The sequence below is a fragment of the Pezoporus occidentalis genome, unplaced genomic scaffold, assembly GCF_034315485.1.
Source record: "Pezoporus occidentalis ecotype Australia unplaced genomic scaffold, CSIRO_AGI_Poc_V1 ctg189, whole genome shotgun sequence".
In the NCBI taxonomy this organism is placed as follows: Eukaryota; Metazoa; Chordata; class Aves; order Psittaciformes; family Psittacidae; genus Pezoporus; species Pezoporus occidentalis.
The window spans coordinates 410811-422949 of record NW_026913737.1 but is presented as its reverse complement, the minus strand read 5'-3'; the positions used below and the strand labels follow the sequence as shown (position 1 = coordinate 422949).

At 44.5% G+C, this 12139-nt stretch overlaps 2 protein-coding genes across 2 annotated transcripts in view; both read left to right on the top strand.

Moving 5' to 3' along the window:
- Positions 1-12139, top strand: part of TNFSF4 (TNF superfamily member 4) — a 48150-nt gene that overhangs the window by 3747 nt on the left and 32264 nt on the right. The gene's annotated exons all lie outside the window — the stretch shown is intronic.
- Positions 1-12139, top strand: part of TADA1 (transcriptional adaptor 1) — a 31283-nt gene that overhangs the window by 4113 nt on the left and 15031 nt on the right. Inside the window, exons 4-8 of the mRNA XM_062616184.1 lie at positions 3675-3772; positions 6907-7116; positions 8164-8315; positions 9286-9448; positions 9823-9977. Coding sequence (XP_062472168.1) covers positions 3675-3772; positions 6907-7116; positions 8164-8315; positions 9286-9448; positions 9823-9975 — 776 coding nt within the window. The 3' untranslated portion in view covers positions 9976-9977. The remainder of the gene's footprint in view (positions 1-3674; positions 3773-6906; positions 7117-8163; positions 8316-9285; positions 9449-9822; positions 9978-12139) is intronic.

The window sequence follows — 12139 nt, the reverse complement described above, 5'->3', positions numbered from 1 at the left end:
CCCTGTATCTGGCTTCTCTGCCCTTTTTAAAAATGGATGTTTTTCCCCTCTGCTAGCCATATTTGTGAAGACACCCATAAATATTTGAGTGGCACCCATCTGTAACATAGCTGGGAAGCTGTGAAAGTGCTAGAAGAGAGGAAGCTTCCCAGAAATATGCTATCCAAAATACTATAGTGTGCCTTACTGGTAATTTTAGGTTGGCTGTACCAGTCTGAGTGGTGTGGCACACTTCCCATTATAAGAAAACTGTTTTCTTTGGTATTCTCTTTCTACCAGTATTTTTGTAAGTGCTTTTCTGAATTTTTATATCATTTTTCCATCAAAAGAACTAAAATGTAAAGCTTTTTTTTTTTTTTTTTAAGCTTGCATGGACATGTTCACTAAGCTTATTTGTTGCAGTCAAGTCAGCAAAATTTCTTGAGTTAATACTTACCTCACTTGAACTGTTACCTCCCTCAGCTAAATGTTAACAATAAACCTGAGACAATTGCATGCGCTTGATTTGGCGTTGTAAGGGTTTAATTTATTTGCTAGTAATCTGGAGCCATCTAAGAGATGGTTCAGCAAACTGGAGCTCATGCCAGGATAGCAGGAGCATTTTATTCTATCAGCATTGCCCACAGGCTTTTCTCGAAGGACTGCCACCTGTGAGATGGGCTCAGGTTGCATGAGTTCTCTTCTCTCCAGACATGGGAAGGGAGGAAAGGAAGAAAATGGAAGTGTGAATTCTTGACAGAGGAGAGTCATCAGAATATATTTGACTAAACCCTTGTCTCTGCAGGAAAACAAAATCCAAAACAACTGAAGATTGAACGAGGGTGGAAAAATGCATGCTTCCTGTGCCTGGCTGCTTTTCTCTGTCGTGACTTTCTCTGTTTGTATCTTTGACCTTTCCTCCTGTGTGGTGCTGGTGCAGCATGTCAGGAAGACCTGACGCGCTCTGTCTGGACTTGCTGGTGCCATCATCGCAGATATGCGGCAGCTCTTAGAAAAACATTCTTATCTGTTGCTCATCTTTGAAGGCCTATCAGCAGCCATTGCTGTGGCTTTTTAATACCTCATTCTCTTGCTAGCAAGATTCAAAAAAAAGCTGCTAACATCTCTGAAGTTTCATGCCTGGGACAGCCCAGCCTTGTCACTTGTGGCCAGGAATGCAAGTACTGGTTTTCTTAGAATACTAGAGGGAAATTTTGCTTTCTTTGTCTAGTGCAAGACAGGCTTGGTAATACAAAACCTGGAAAAGGAGCCAAAAAAATTCTGCTCTGCCCTTATTACAATGGACAGTAGGAGACAGTGTCTCTCTTTTTCCTTATTCTAAGCTAAGTCTGGCTAAATTTGTTTTAATGCACAGGCTGAGATTTGGTTAAGTTGCATCTTTCAGATCCACTGTCAAAGCCTTGAAAATCAGTTGCCATTTGTTTAAAAGTCACTATAATATATTTTTAAATAAGACATTTAAAAAATTCTGATCCTGCTGTAACCTGTTAATCATTAATACATTATTAGACAAAAGGATGGTTTGTTTCTGTCTCCATCTGTTCCAGTTTCTCTGTCTCCACCACCTGTCATGTAGTTAGTTGTTAAGGAAGCTGTCACAAGTGAGGATGAGGAGCTGTATGTGATGACTCATAGGGAAGAAGGGCCTGGGGTGGGGTGGCATTGCAAGCTAAAGATGTGCTTTTATTGAAAGCTTTGGAATGGACCAGGTAATTTCTGTGTCCATAACACACCTAATCCCCCCTGCCTAGAAGGCGTCTGACCTGCTGTGGAGGAGAGGAGGAGGAGCAAGAAAGGACTCATCTGTAAAGAGCAAAGCATCTTGTGAGAGAAGTAGTGTTATTTTGATAGATCCTAAGATGTAAGCCCTGAGATCTTGATGAAGGGCAGTATCGGTCCTTGAGTTGGTTGCCCTCATGGTGCTTTCCGACACCCACTCATGAGGGCCTCTCCTCACTGATGTTGTAGTGATGAGTAGTGACACCAGCTTTATAATTTTTGGAGGGGATTTATTATCTTTTAATTTTCTATAATTGACTGGTGGATTTGGGCAACAGGACTCATTGTAGACTATTGGTTTTCACCTCACCATTAGGATATAGCTTAACTTTTTAGTAAACTTTTTTTTATAGGAGCAATATATCATTTCTGTGTGTGTAGTTTGTTTCTAACCCCTTCTTAGCACCTGGTGGTTCAGAAACTTCACCTGGTTTCTTCTGGTTTAACCTGACCCCTAAAGTCATGTTTTAGAAGTTGTTTTTCTTTCATGGCAGAGGACACTGCTCATGCTTCAGCCAGGAGAGTGGGAAGCTCCACATAGCTAAGGACCTTTAGCCAGCCTCATTCCCTGTAAGCAGGGCTGTAGTGTAATTGTATTTATGAGTTCCTGATTACAGCAAATTGAACATAGTTTAATAGAGAGCTGGAGGTAAACACACAGGTTGATGTGAAGCTGGTGTTGAGCTGTGGCCACCTGCAGTACCGGGAGGGAACCAGAATGGTTGGTTGTTGGTACTCAGTGAGTGTGCTTGAGGGTGGCCAAGCTGTGGATGGTGAGTTGTGGGTTGGCTGCTGTCTTGTAATGGCAAATGCTGCTCTTGGGCAAGAGAACATCTAAAAAGTGTTGTCAGCACTGCCTGGCAGTAGAGCTCCAGCCTCCACTTTGGAGCTGAGTTAAAGACCTTCAGAGCTCAGTTGTCTAGCGTCCCTGGAGGTGGGCAGGGACTCAAAAAGGGTGCTCACGTGCTATGCAAAACTAAGGGAGGAGGATACTGGTGGTGCAGAGCAGAGGCTGCCACTGTAGCCACGAGAGGGCTGTCCAGTCTTTGAGTTGTACTTTTTGTTCACTGTCAGCAAGTGCATATGCATCCAAACCAACACTTAGTGCCAATGTACCTTAGGGAATTGTGCATTGATCCTGCAAACTCATCAGTGGTAAGTCTGCTAGGCTGTCCTTGTCAAGAGCTCTGTGATTGTCAGAATTGGTTTGACCTACTATAGGCATAGCTGTCAGCATATTGTGGACTTCTGATGTGGCCAAATGTATTTATTGGTATTACATAGTAATCACATTCTCAGCTGCCTGCCAGTTCTGGTCAGTCACAAGCTCACTGCTTGCTTTGGTGTCATCCTGCTCCTGAGCTCAGTGGCCTTTGCAGTTCTTCCCCTGTCTCCCCTCAGCGCAGCAAGAATGATCAGCTGTGATGTTTAACAAGGGTGTGAGACAAAGCTGGCTAAAGCTGATGGGGAACTAACTGTAAAGGCATAGATAACAAGTCAGACTGCTTGATCCTTTTGCTTGTCATCTGATCCAGGAGTTGGTGGGAGGGGAATCCTCCCTGTGGGCAAGGTCCTGTCATCTTCCTGATGGAATAAATGGCTTGTTCCTTCCTTGCGGCTTTCCTGGTAGTTGTGCTCTTCTCCATCCTTCCACCATGGATTTTTGTGTGGTGTGCTGACAAGTTTGTACTAAAGTAATGGGACATGAGTAAGTCAAGCTTGCAGGGGGCTGATGAAGAAAGGAAAGGGCTGCCAAAAGCATTCTCCTCTGAGAAGTCCTTCCTTCGGGCCATGGCTGTTGATTTTGGGTTAAGGAGTTTTGATGCTTGTGTTTTTTGGTTGGTTTTTGGTTGTTTGTTTGTTTGTTGGTTTTTTTTTACCTTTTCAATTTGTAGAAGGTGCTGGAACTCTGCCGTGGCCGGGTGGCTCTGCAACTAAACCTGGAAAACCCAAAGGAAAGAAAAAGATATCTTCTGTTCGACAAAAGTTTGATGTAAGTGTGATCAAATGGTCATGGCTCTCTGACACTCTTTCATGGGTGAAGAACTCTTCACATGCATGCAGCTTTTCTTGCTTCCAGGGATGGTGGAAGTCCAACATGTGCAGTGATGTATGTCTTATTTGTTTTGAGTTCTGGATTGGAATAAGAGCTGGGGGGTTAGTGGCTGTTGTCTGTCTTATGGAAGCTTCTTTGGGATAAAGGCTACAGTGTGACCTGGCTTTGTTAGACACCAGAGAATCCATGGAAGGCCACCTAAATGTCGAAGTTGCAAAAGCTTGTATTCCAGGAACCAGCAAGGAATAACTTAAGCCCTATGGTTACTGCAGTTATGCTTGGGCAGGTCTTTCATAGTCGCTTTCACCTCTCACATTCTCTGTAATATCTTGTTCACTTCATACATCTGCGAGATACTTGAAACAAAAGGGATTTCCTATTTATTCAGGAGTCGGGCAGAACTCGGTGATTTTATGATCTGCTCTACAGGACTCTGCAATCAGAAGTGATAAAAGTAAGATATTTGTTGTTTAAGAGGGTCAGGTTGTTTCAGAACATGTTTTGCAAAGATGCTGTCTTCCGGTAGGTGGCAGGTAAACATGCAAGATACAGTTCGCTTGGCAACAAAGGCTCTGTACCTCCATCTGGTACTGTCTGTGTTTGTTCTACAGTTGTTTTGGCACTGCCAGACCAGTGTGGAGGTGACCTGGTATGAAAGAGGATTGGGATGGAGCACTGTCTTCAACAGGTGGGGTTTGATGAGACAAGTCTGAGCACATGATGGGGGCCTGCAAGACATCTGGAGAGGGACTTTTTGCAAGGGCATGTAGTGATAGGACAAGGTGAAATGGCTTTGAACTGACAGGGGAGGTTAGATGTTAGGAAAAATTCTTCACTATGAGAGTGGTGAGGCATGGAACAGGTTGCCCAGAGAAGCTGTGGATGTCTCATCCCTGGAAGAATTCGAGGCCTTGGTGGACGGCCCTTTGGGCAACCTGGTCTAGTGGAAGGTGTCCTTGCCTGTGGCAGGGGGGTTGGAACGAGGTGATCTTTAAAGTCGTTCCAACCTAAACTGTTCTATGGTTGGTTCTGTGATTCTGTGACCATGATCTAGTTCAGTTTTCTGACAAGGCAGAAAACAAACCATACCAAAAAAAGACCAAAAACCCCAAGTTTTTCTTGTTGGTTTATTCAGCTGGATCAGTGTTGTATGTAAAAGGCTGTGAAAAGGAAGAAGGAGCTGGGGATAGGGGAGAATGGGCATGTGAAACTTCCTGGTCTCAGGCATTGAGGGGTTAGGTTGGCTCAGCTGAAGTGCATACTGCACCTCTGGGGACTATAGTTAGGCACCATGTGTGTGCTTGCTTCAGTGACTGGTGTTTGAGAGATGTGTCCAGCTGAAGGCTTGTTGCATTTGGAAACTGCTGAAGTATTCTGCAGTGCTCACAGGTGCAACCTGGATTCTGAGGGCTGTCTGTCATCTTTTTGTTCCAAAACTTCACCGTGACTTCTCAGTAGCAAGTGGAGGGGAGGTTGAGTTGTGATGTAATGGAAGCCTTGGAATTTGGTTACTCGGATCCCCCTGTGTTACAGCACATCTAGTGTGTGTTTATACATATATTCCTGTAATGCTTGGTAGTAAGTACTGTATGTTGTGATTAATGGGCTTGTCTACTACTACTGGAATTCCTGAGCAGTGTGAACTTGAAGTGCCTTGATATTTCCTGATGTTTCCCTCATTGGTCAGAGTAACAGCTGTGAATGACCACAGGTTCGTTCCAGTTGGCTTCTGCTTTGCTAAACCACGTTCTCCTTTGGAGTTGCTTACATTTTTAAGGTCTTTTTTTCCAGGCATACAGATATGTAGCTTTCCTGTAATGAAAACATAAGTCTTCAGAATTACGGGGAGGGAAACCTGCTTTCACATAACTGGTGGGTGGATTGGTTTTTCACTCTTGAGTTAAATGCCACACTGTACTTTGAATAAAGCAGCCGCCCTTCTCCTGAAACCAAGATGCGAGAGATCCACTTTGCTGCATATTCGTTGTTTATATTTAAAGATTGTGTTTGTCTTGATGCCCTGAGAACCTTGCAGCCATCGTCATTCCAAAGCCACTGGATTTGTGGCTTGGATGCTTGTGGGAGTACTCCATCAGCTTGTTCCCTTGTGGGCTGGGTCAAGCACATGTCTGGGCTCAAGTATCAGTTGTTCTCATGTGCTTTTTTTCCCCTGCTTTACCTGGGGCCCAAAACTTCCCAGGAGTCACCACAACCACTTGCAGCTTGAGGCACCAGCTCTGCAAGGGCATTATGCTGGAATATGTGTGGCCTGGAAAATGGGGGTTGCTGTCTTGTGGTACAAATTCCTGTTCTGTGATGTCTTTTTTTTCCTAAATAACTGAGGCAGTTCTGAAAAGTATTCATAATCCATCTCTGAATCAGTGGCTGCTCAGTAACACAGCTCTGCTTGGAGTATTGTAAGGGCATGGGGAGACTAGAGTATGAAATTCAAACCTGGAATTTGGCTAAGTTGTTCCATTTAAAGCTTTAAATAAATGAGAATCAATCACACAAGCTTAAGATGATGGTTTTTAATCTTGATGGAAACTGTACAGTTAGTAAGGAAAACCATACCCTTCTGTACAATTAATAGCTAAATAGACAAGAACCCCTCAGCATGGAAAGAGGTGACTGTAAAATATGGAAGTCCATAAAATCAACACTGGCCTGGATAGCATTTGAGCCTTAGAGGAGAATAGAAAGAATCTAGCAGGTGAGGGAAGTACAGAGCAAACCTGAGAAGGTGACACTTTATGTGGTGTGTTGTTACACCGTAGAATTCCTTGCTGTAGGATGTGGATACTCAAAGTTTGGGTGGTTCAGGGCATTGCCGAACAAGTTCATGGGTTGCTTAATAAAAGCACACCAACTCTGGCTCACATTTTCTGTCACATCACAAATCACTGGGGACTGGGAGAGTGTCCTGGGGAAGAATATCACTCTGCTTGTCCTACTGTGATACACTTTTGCAGGCATTTGATTTCCAGCTGGAGAAAGGATGTTTAGCGTGATGAACCAAAGGGCCTGCTGGGTATTTTTCTTCTTACGGTCTAATGTTGTGTTCATAACAGCACCGGTTCCAGCCTCAGAATCCACTCTCTGGAGCCCAGCAATTTGTGGCAAAGGATCCTCAAGAAGATGATGATTTGAAGCTGTGTTCTCATACCATGATGCTTCCTACACGTGGCCAGTTAGAAGGAAGGATGATCGTAACAGCATATGAGCATGGGCTAGACAATGTTACAGAGGAGGCAGTGACGGCAGTTGTTTATGCTGTGGAGGTGAGAGGCTGGGCTGGGCAGCAGTGGTGGTCTCATTATGCCAGCAGCAAAATGCTCTGTGCGCAGCAGGGAGTAGTGCCCTTCAGTGTCGTGAGGAAACCTGCTTCTCTAACTGCCAGTTTGCCTTGGGAAGAGTAATGTGAAACTCAAAGGTCTTCCAAACTCGTGGCATCTTAGATGTAAAGTCTTTGATTTCTGCCTGCAAGTGTTAATTTTGAAGTGCTTTCATATGAGGAACTCTGGGCATGCTTAAATAGCTGTTTTGGAAAATGCTGTTTGTGTCAGTTAAAAACAGGGGCAGAATGGGAGCTCCAGTTTAAACACTTCTATAAAAAGAAAAGTCCCAAAACCTCTGTTACAGGTGTAAGTATCTGGCATGGTAGTGAAGTGACAGATTGGGGAATACTTGCAGGTGAAGTGCCTGCTCTTGCTGGTTTTGGCTGTCAGTGGTGCATTGCCTGATGTACCCCAGGACTGATACAGCTGTTACTTGGAGCATTGATGTGTGGATGGTTTTCTGGAGTCAGGATGTGGAGGCCAACCTGAATTCCCCATCTGGGACTGAGGCCAGATTAAGAAACAGTTGTCTGGTTGTCTTCTCAGACAACGCTACTCCAATGCTTTTCAGGCAACTGAACAGTCTGAAAATGAGGAGTGAGTGGCTTTTCACTGTAGTTTTAGGGACAGTATTTCAGTACAAATGTAACGTCTACTGCCAATGATGAAATCTCTTAACTCTTTATCAAAGGGGTCAGAGGTTGGGAATTTCCTAGCATTTAAGAAATCTCTTTGACATTTAAAGCAGCACATCATGTATTAAAGTACAGTTTACAGGCTGATGCCTACAGTACTCGCACAGTGCTATGTTCTCTGTATCCAACAGTGAAAACATACTGTAACTTGTCCAGATCCTGGTTCCAGATCTTTAGCTCCTTGTGGTCATAGCAGCATTACTTCTGTCTTGCCAATTGATGAGGCACTTTTCATAGCCATGGCTTGGTACAGTAAATGGATCAGCATGGGTAATAAGATTGTTTTTCATTGCAGAACCATCTTAAGGATATTCTGACATCTGTGATATCCCGGCGGAAAGCATATCGTCTGAGAGATGGCCATTTTAAATATGCCTTTGGAAGCAATGTTAACCCTCAGCCGTATCTGAAGAACAGTGTTGTTGCTTATAACAATTTAATTGAGTGGTAAGGAGCTCTGAGCTAATTTTAAGTGCAAGTTGCTAGTTGTGAGGTTACTCCATGGTTCAGTTTCCCTTTTTACTTAGTAGAATCTATTAATAATGGTGTTTAGCCCTCACACTAGGAGGGTATCAGTATGGAGGACTGTAGGGCTAAACAGAGAGGGAGAACGTGGGGATTTCTCAGCAGTGGAGTTTAGAACAGTTTTAAGTCCCTCTTTCTCACTTGTGCTTGTCCATCAATTTAAGAAGGTGACCCCTGGCCCTCTGCATGTCCTTAATAAGTATTGCTTTTTGGAAACTGTAGTGAGTGAGACAGGAATTCTGCTGTTCTCAGGGCAGAAGAGCCATCCCTTTATGGGGCATCGCTGCAATGCCATAGGAGTGAAATGCTGGTGAGGGCATCCTGCTGTTTCTTGCATCCAAATGTATTTATGGCTCCTTGGCATGCCTTTCCAGTCAGCAGAGCTTCAAGGTCATCTTGTTTTCCAAAGTCTCAATGTCAAACAACTTGTGCTGTGCATCTGGCAACCTGTGTGTGTGAGAAGGCAGTTGTGTTTGTCTGTGACAGCTTCTAGGAGTTGACAGGAGGTCGTGGGTGTTCTAAGGTTTGATTACAGCACTACAAGCACTACAGGGCAATCCAAACAGCTCTGCCTAATGGCTTGTGTCTTTCAGTTTTATGTTGTGAGTGCCTTAAGTCTTGTGCTGAGTAGAAGCAATTGGCTGCAAATAAAAAGTTGTCCAATTGAGATCAGTTAAGCAGGTTTGAAGCATGTTGAGGATCAGTTTGTGCTATTTTTATTAAACTGGAGTTTTCAAGATATTCTTAATTACACCTGAAATGATTTTACGTATGTTAGGGCTAAGTCAACTGATAGGGCAAAGCAAACCCTGGGGCCAAGCTGCTGCTGTGTGACTTCCAAAGCTAGTGCTGTTGTCTTGACTGAGGGTTTTACTGCTTGCTCCCTCTACAGCCCTCCAACCTGTGTGGCGCCTTCTGCTGGTCAGAGTCTAGCCCCACAGCCCCCTCCCGATGATGCCGAGCAGCAGGCAGCATTACTCCTGGCGTGCTCTGGAGACACCTTACCGGCATCTCTCCCACCAGTGAACATGTATGACCTTTTTGAGGCACTGCAGGTAAGCTGTTCATGTTACACATGATGCAGTGAAGTGACTTCATGTCCCTTCTTACTCCTCTTGTTCCACCTCGGTACTTAAAGGAATATTTGGTTCTGGTGTGCAGACTGCTGCAGTAGGTTACCTGTGATCAGACACCAGTGCTGGGGAGGTGTCTAAGCAAAAATGATTATTTTCTTACCTTGCCACTCGCTTACAAGGTGGCATAACAGGTGGTTGCTCTGTGCTGACTGGGGTGGCAGTGCTGCCAAGTTGCAGTTCTCATGTGTGACAGACAGCCTGCTGGGCTCATGTGCAGGGGGAGGTTATTCCATGGGCAATGTGGGAAAATGTGTATGAAAACATGGAATTTGCTTTCTGATGTGTATGTTCAGGTGCACAAAGAAGTTATTCCTGCGCACACTGTCTATGCTCTAAACATTGAGAGAATTGTCATGAAGCTCTGGCATCCAAACCATGAGGAGCTGCAGCAGGATAAAATCCATCGCGAGCGCCTGGCAGCAAAGGAGGGCCTTCTACTCTGCTAGAGCTAGGAGCCATGTCAGGCCTCAGATGGCTACAATGCTGTTCCTTGGACTTGACACTTGGATGCTTCTTACCAACCTCTGTTAGCATTTCAAGGATGTTGTAAGTTATGAGTCAGGTTTTCCTATGGAAATATGACTGAGTTGCAATACACTTTCTCTGCACCCTACAGTCAGGTGTCATGGAGTGCTTGCAGCAATCCCACTGAATTGGGAAGGAGAAACGAGATTTGTTTGCAAAGACTGGTTTGGGGTTTTTTTGTGTGTTTGTTTTTTTTGGTATTTTTTATTTTTTATTTTAATAAATGTGAGGATAGAAAGAGTTGATTTAAAAAGGTGTATTTGTGTTGTCTTTTGTGAGCATGGAGAATCTGCTTTCTCATTTTCCCCTCTTGAGTAGTTTCCATTCTGAGCAGGGGCCTTGTCCAGCTTCTTTTGCAGTTAGTGGGATCCTCTTCCATTCATTTAACTGGAACAGGGTGGGCTCCTCTGAAGATGAGCAATTCTGTAAGCTGACATTGTTCCTCTTCTGCCAGGGAAACTTTCAGAAACTGAGAAAACGGGAAAAAGGGAAAGGTCCTTCTTAGCCTGTCATTTGAACTGTTTTGCATCACAAACCATGAATGTGCACACTGTCATAGGAATCTCTCTCTGGTTACCAAAATGCACAATAAAATCAGGTTGTGAGTAGTGTTTTCTTATCAGCCTCATCCTTCACTCACCTCTGTCTTGCAGTAGTGATCAGATGCTTTAGGAGTTGTTGGACCTATGATAAGAGGCAACTTTGGTGTCTGTCAGAGCAGCTAATGGTTTAGCCCTCCCAGCAGGCAGCTTGACCATCCCTGAGGTGGGACAGTAACTCTTGAATACATATACCAGTGCACTGTCAGCATTGAGGCTCATTGGATTTGCAGTGTAAACTAGATGTCTCATATTTACTTAATCAGAAAAATATGCAGCCACAGTTCTCCACATGGGCGGATGCATATCACTGTGTGTGAAAAGAGAAATTTCACCTGCTGTGCTTTTATAACATGAGAATTCCATTAAAATATTTTAGTCAATATATTACCTGTTTTTTAACTACATGTATGGAGATACCTGCTGAAGGATGACTTGGCTTACTGTGCCACAAGATAGTGGAATCAAAATGGTTTCCTCTGGGGGATATGAAAGGGGAAGTTCCCATTTGGGAAGTATTTGGATAGGAGATCTTTCCCTTTTTCTTGCACAGTTTCCTTAGCTGCTGTGCCCCCAGGACTAAGCCCTAAGAAGGTGCAGGTCCCTGATGTTTCTTCCCATTTATCTTTTTTATAATGTCTGGTTTTGACCCCTGGTTTGGACCAGACTTGTAGCAAGGGGATGTGCTGTGGAGCTGGGCATAGCAAGAGGGGGTGCCCATGCAGATATTAGAATCATAGAATCATAGAATAGTTAGGGTTGGAAAGGACCTTAAGATCCTCAAGTTCTAACCCCCCTGCCATGGGCAGGGACACCTCACACTAAACCATATCACCCAAGGCCTTGTCCAACCTGGTCTTGAACATGGCCAGGGATGGAGCATTCACAACCTCCCTGGGCAACCCATTCCAGTGCCTCACCACCCTAACAGGAAAGAATTTCCTCCTTATATCCAATCTAAACTTCCCCTGTTTAAGTTTTAACCCATTACCCCTTGTCCTATCACTAAAGTCCCTAATGAAGAGCCCCTCCCCAGCATCCCTATAGGCCCCCTTCAGATACTGGAAGGCTGCTATGAGGTCTCCATGCAGCCTTCTCTTCTCCAGGCTGAACAACCCCAACTTTCTCAGCCTGTCTTCATACAGGAGGTGCTCCACTCCCCTGATCATCCTCATGGCCCTCCTCTGGACTTGTTCCAACAGTTCCATGTCCTTTTTATGTTGAGGACACCAGAACTGCACACAATACTCCAGTTGAGGTCTCATGAGAGCAGAGTAGAGGGGCAGGATCACCTCCTTCAACCTGCTGGTCACGTTCCTTTTGATGCAGCCCAGGATACAGTTGGCTTTCTGGGCTGCAAGTGCACACTGCCGGCTCAAGTTCATTTTCTCATCAACCAACACCCCCAAGTCCTTCTCCACAGGGCTGCTCTGAATCTCTTCTCTGCCCAACCTGTAGCTGTGCCTGGGATTGCTCCGACCCAGGT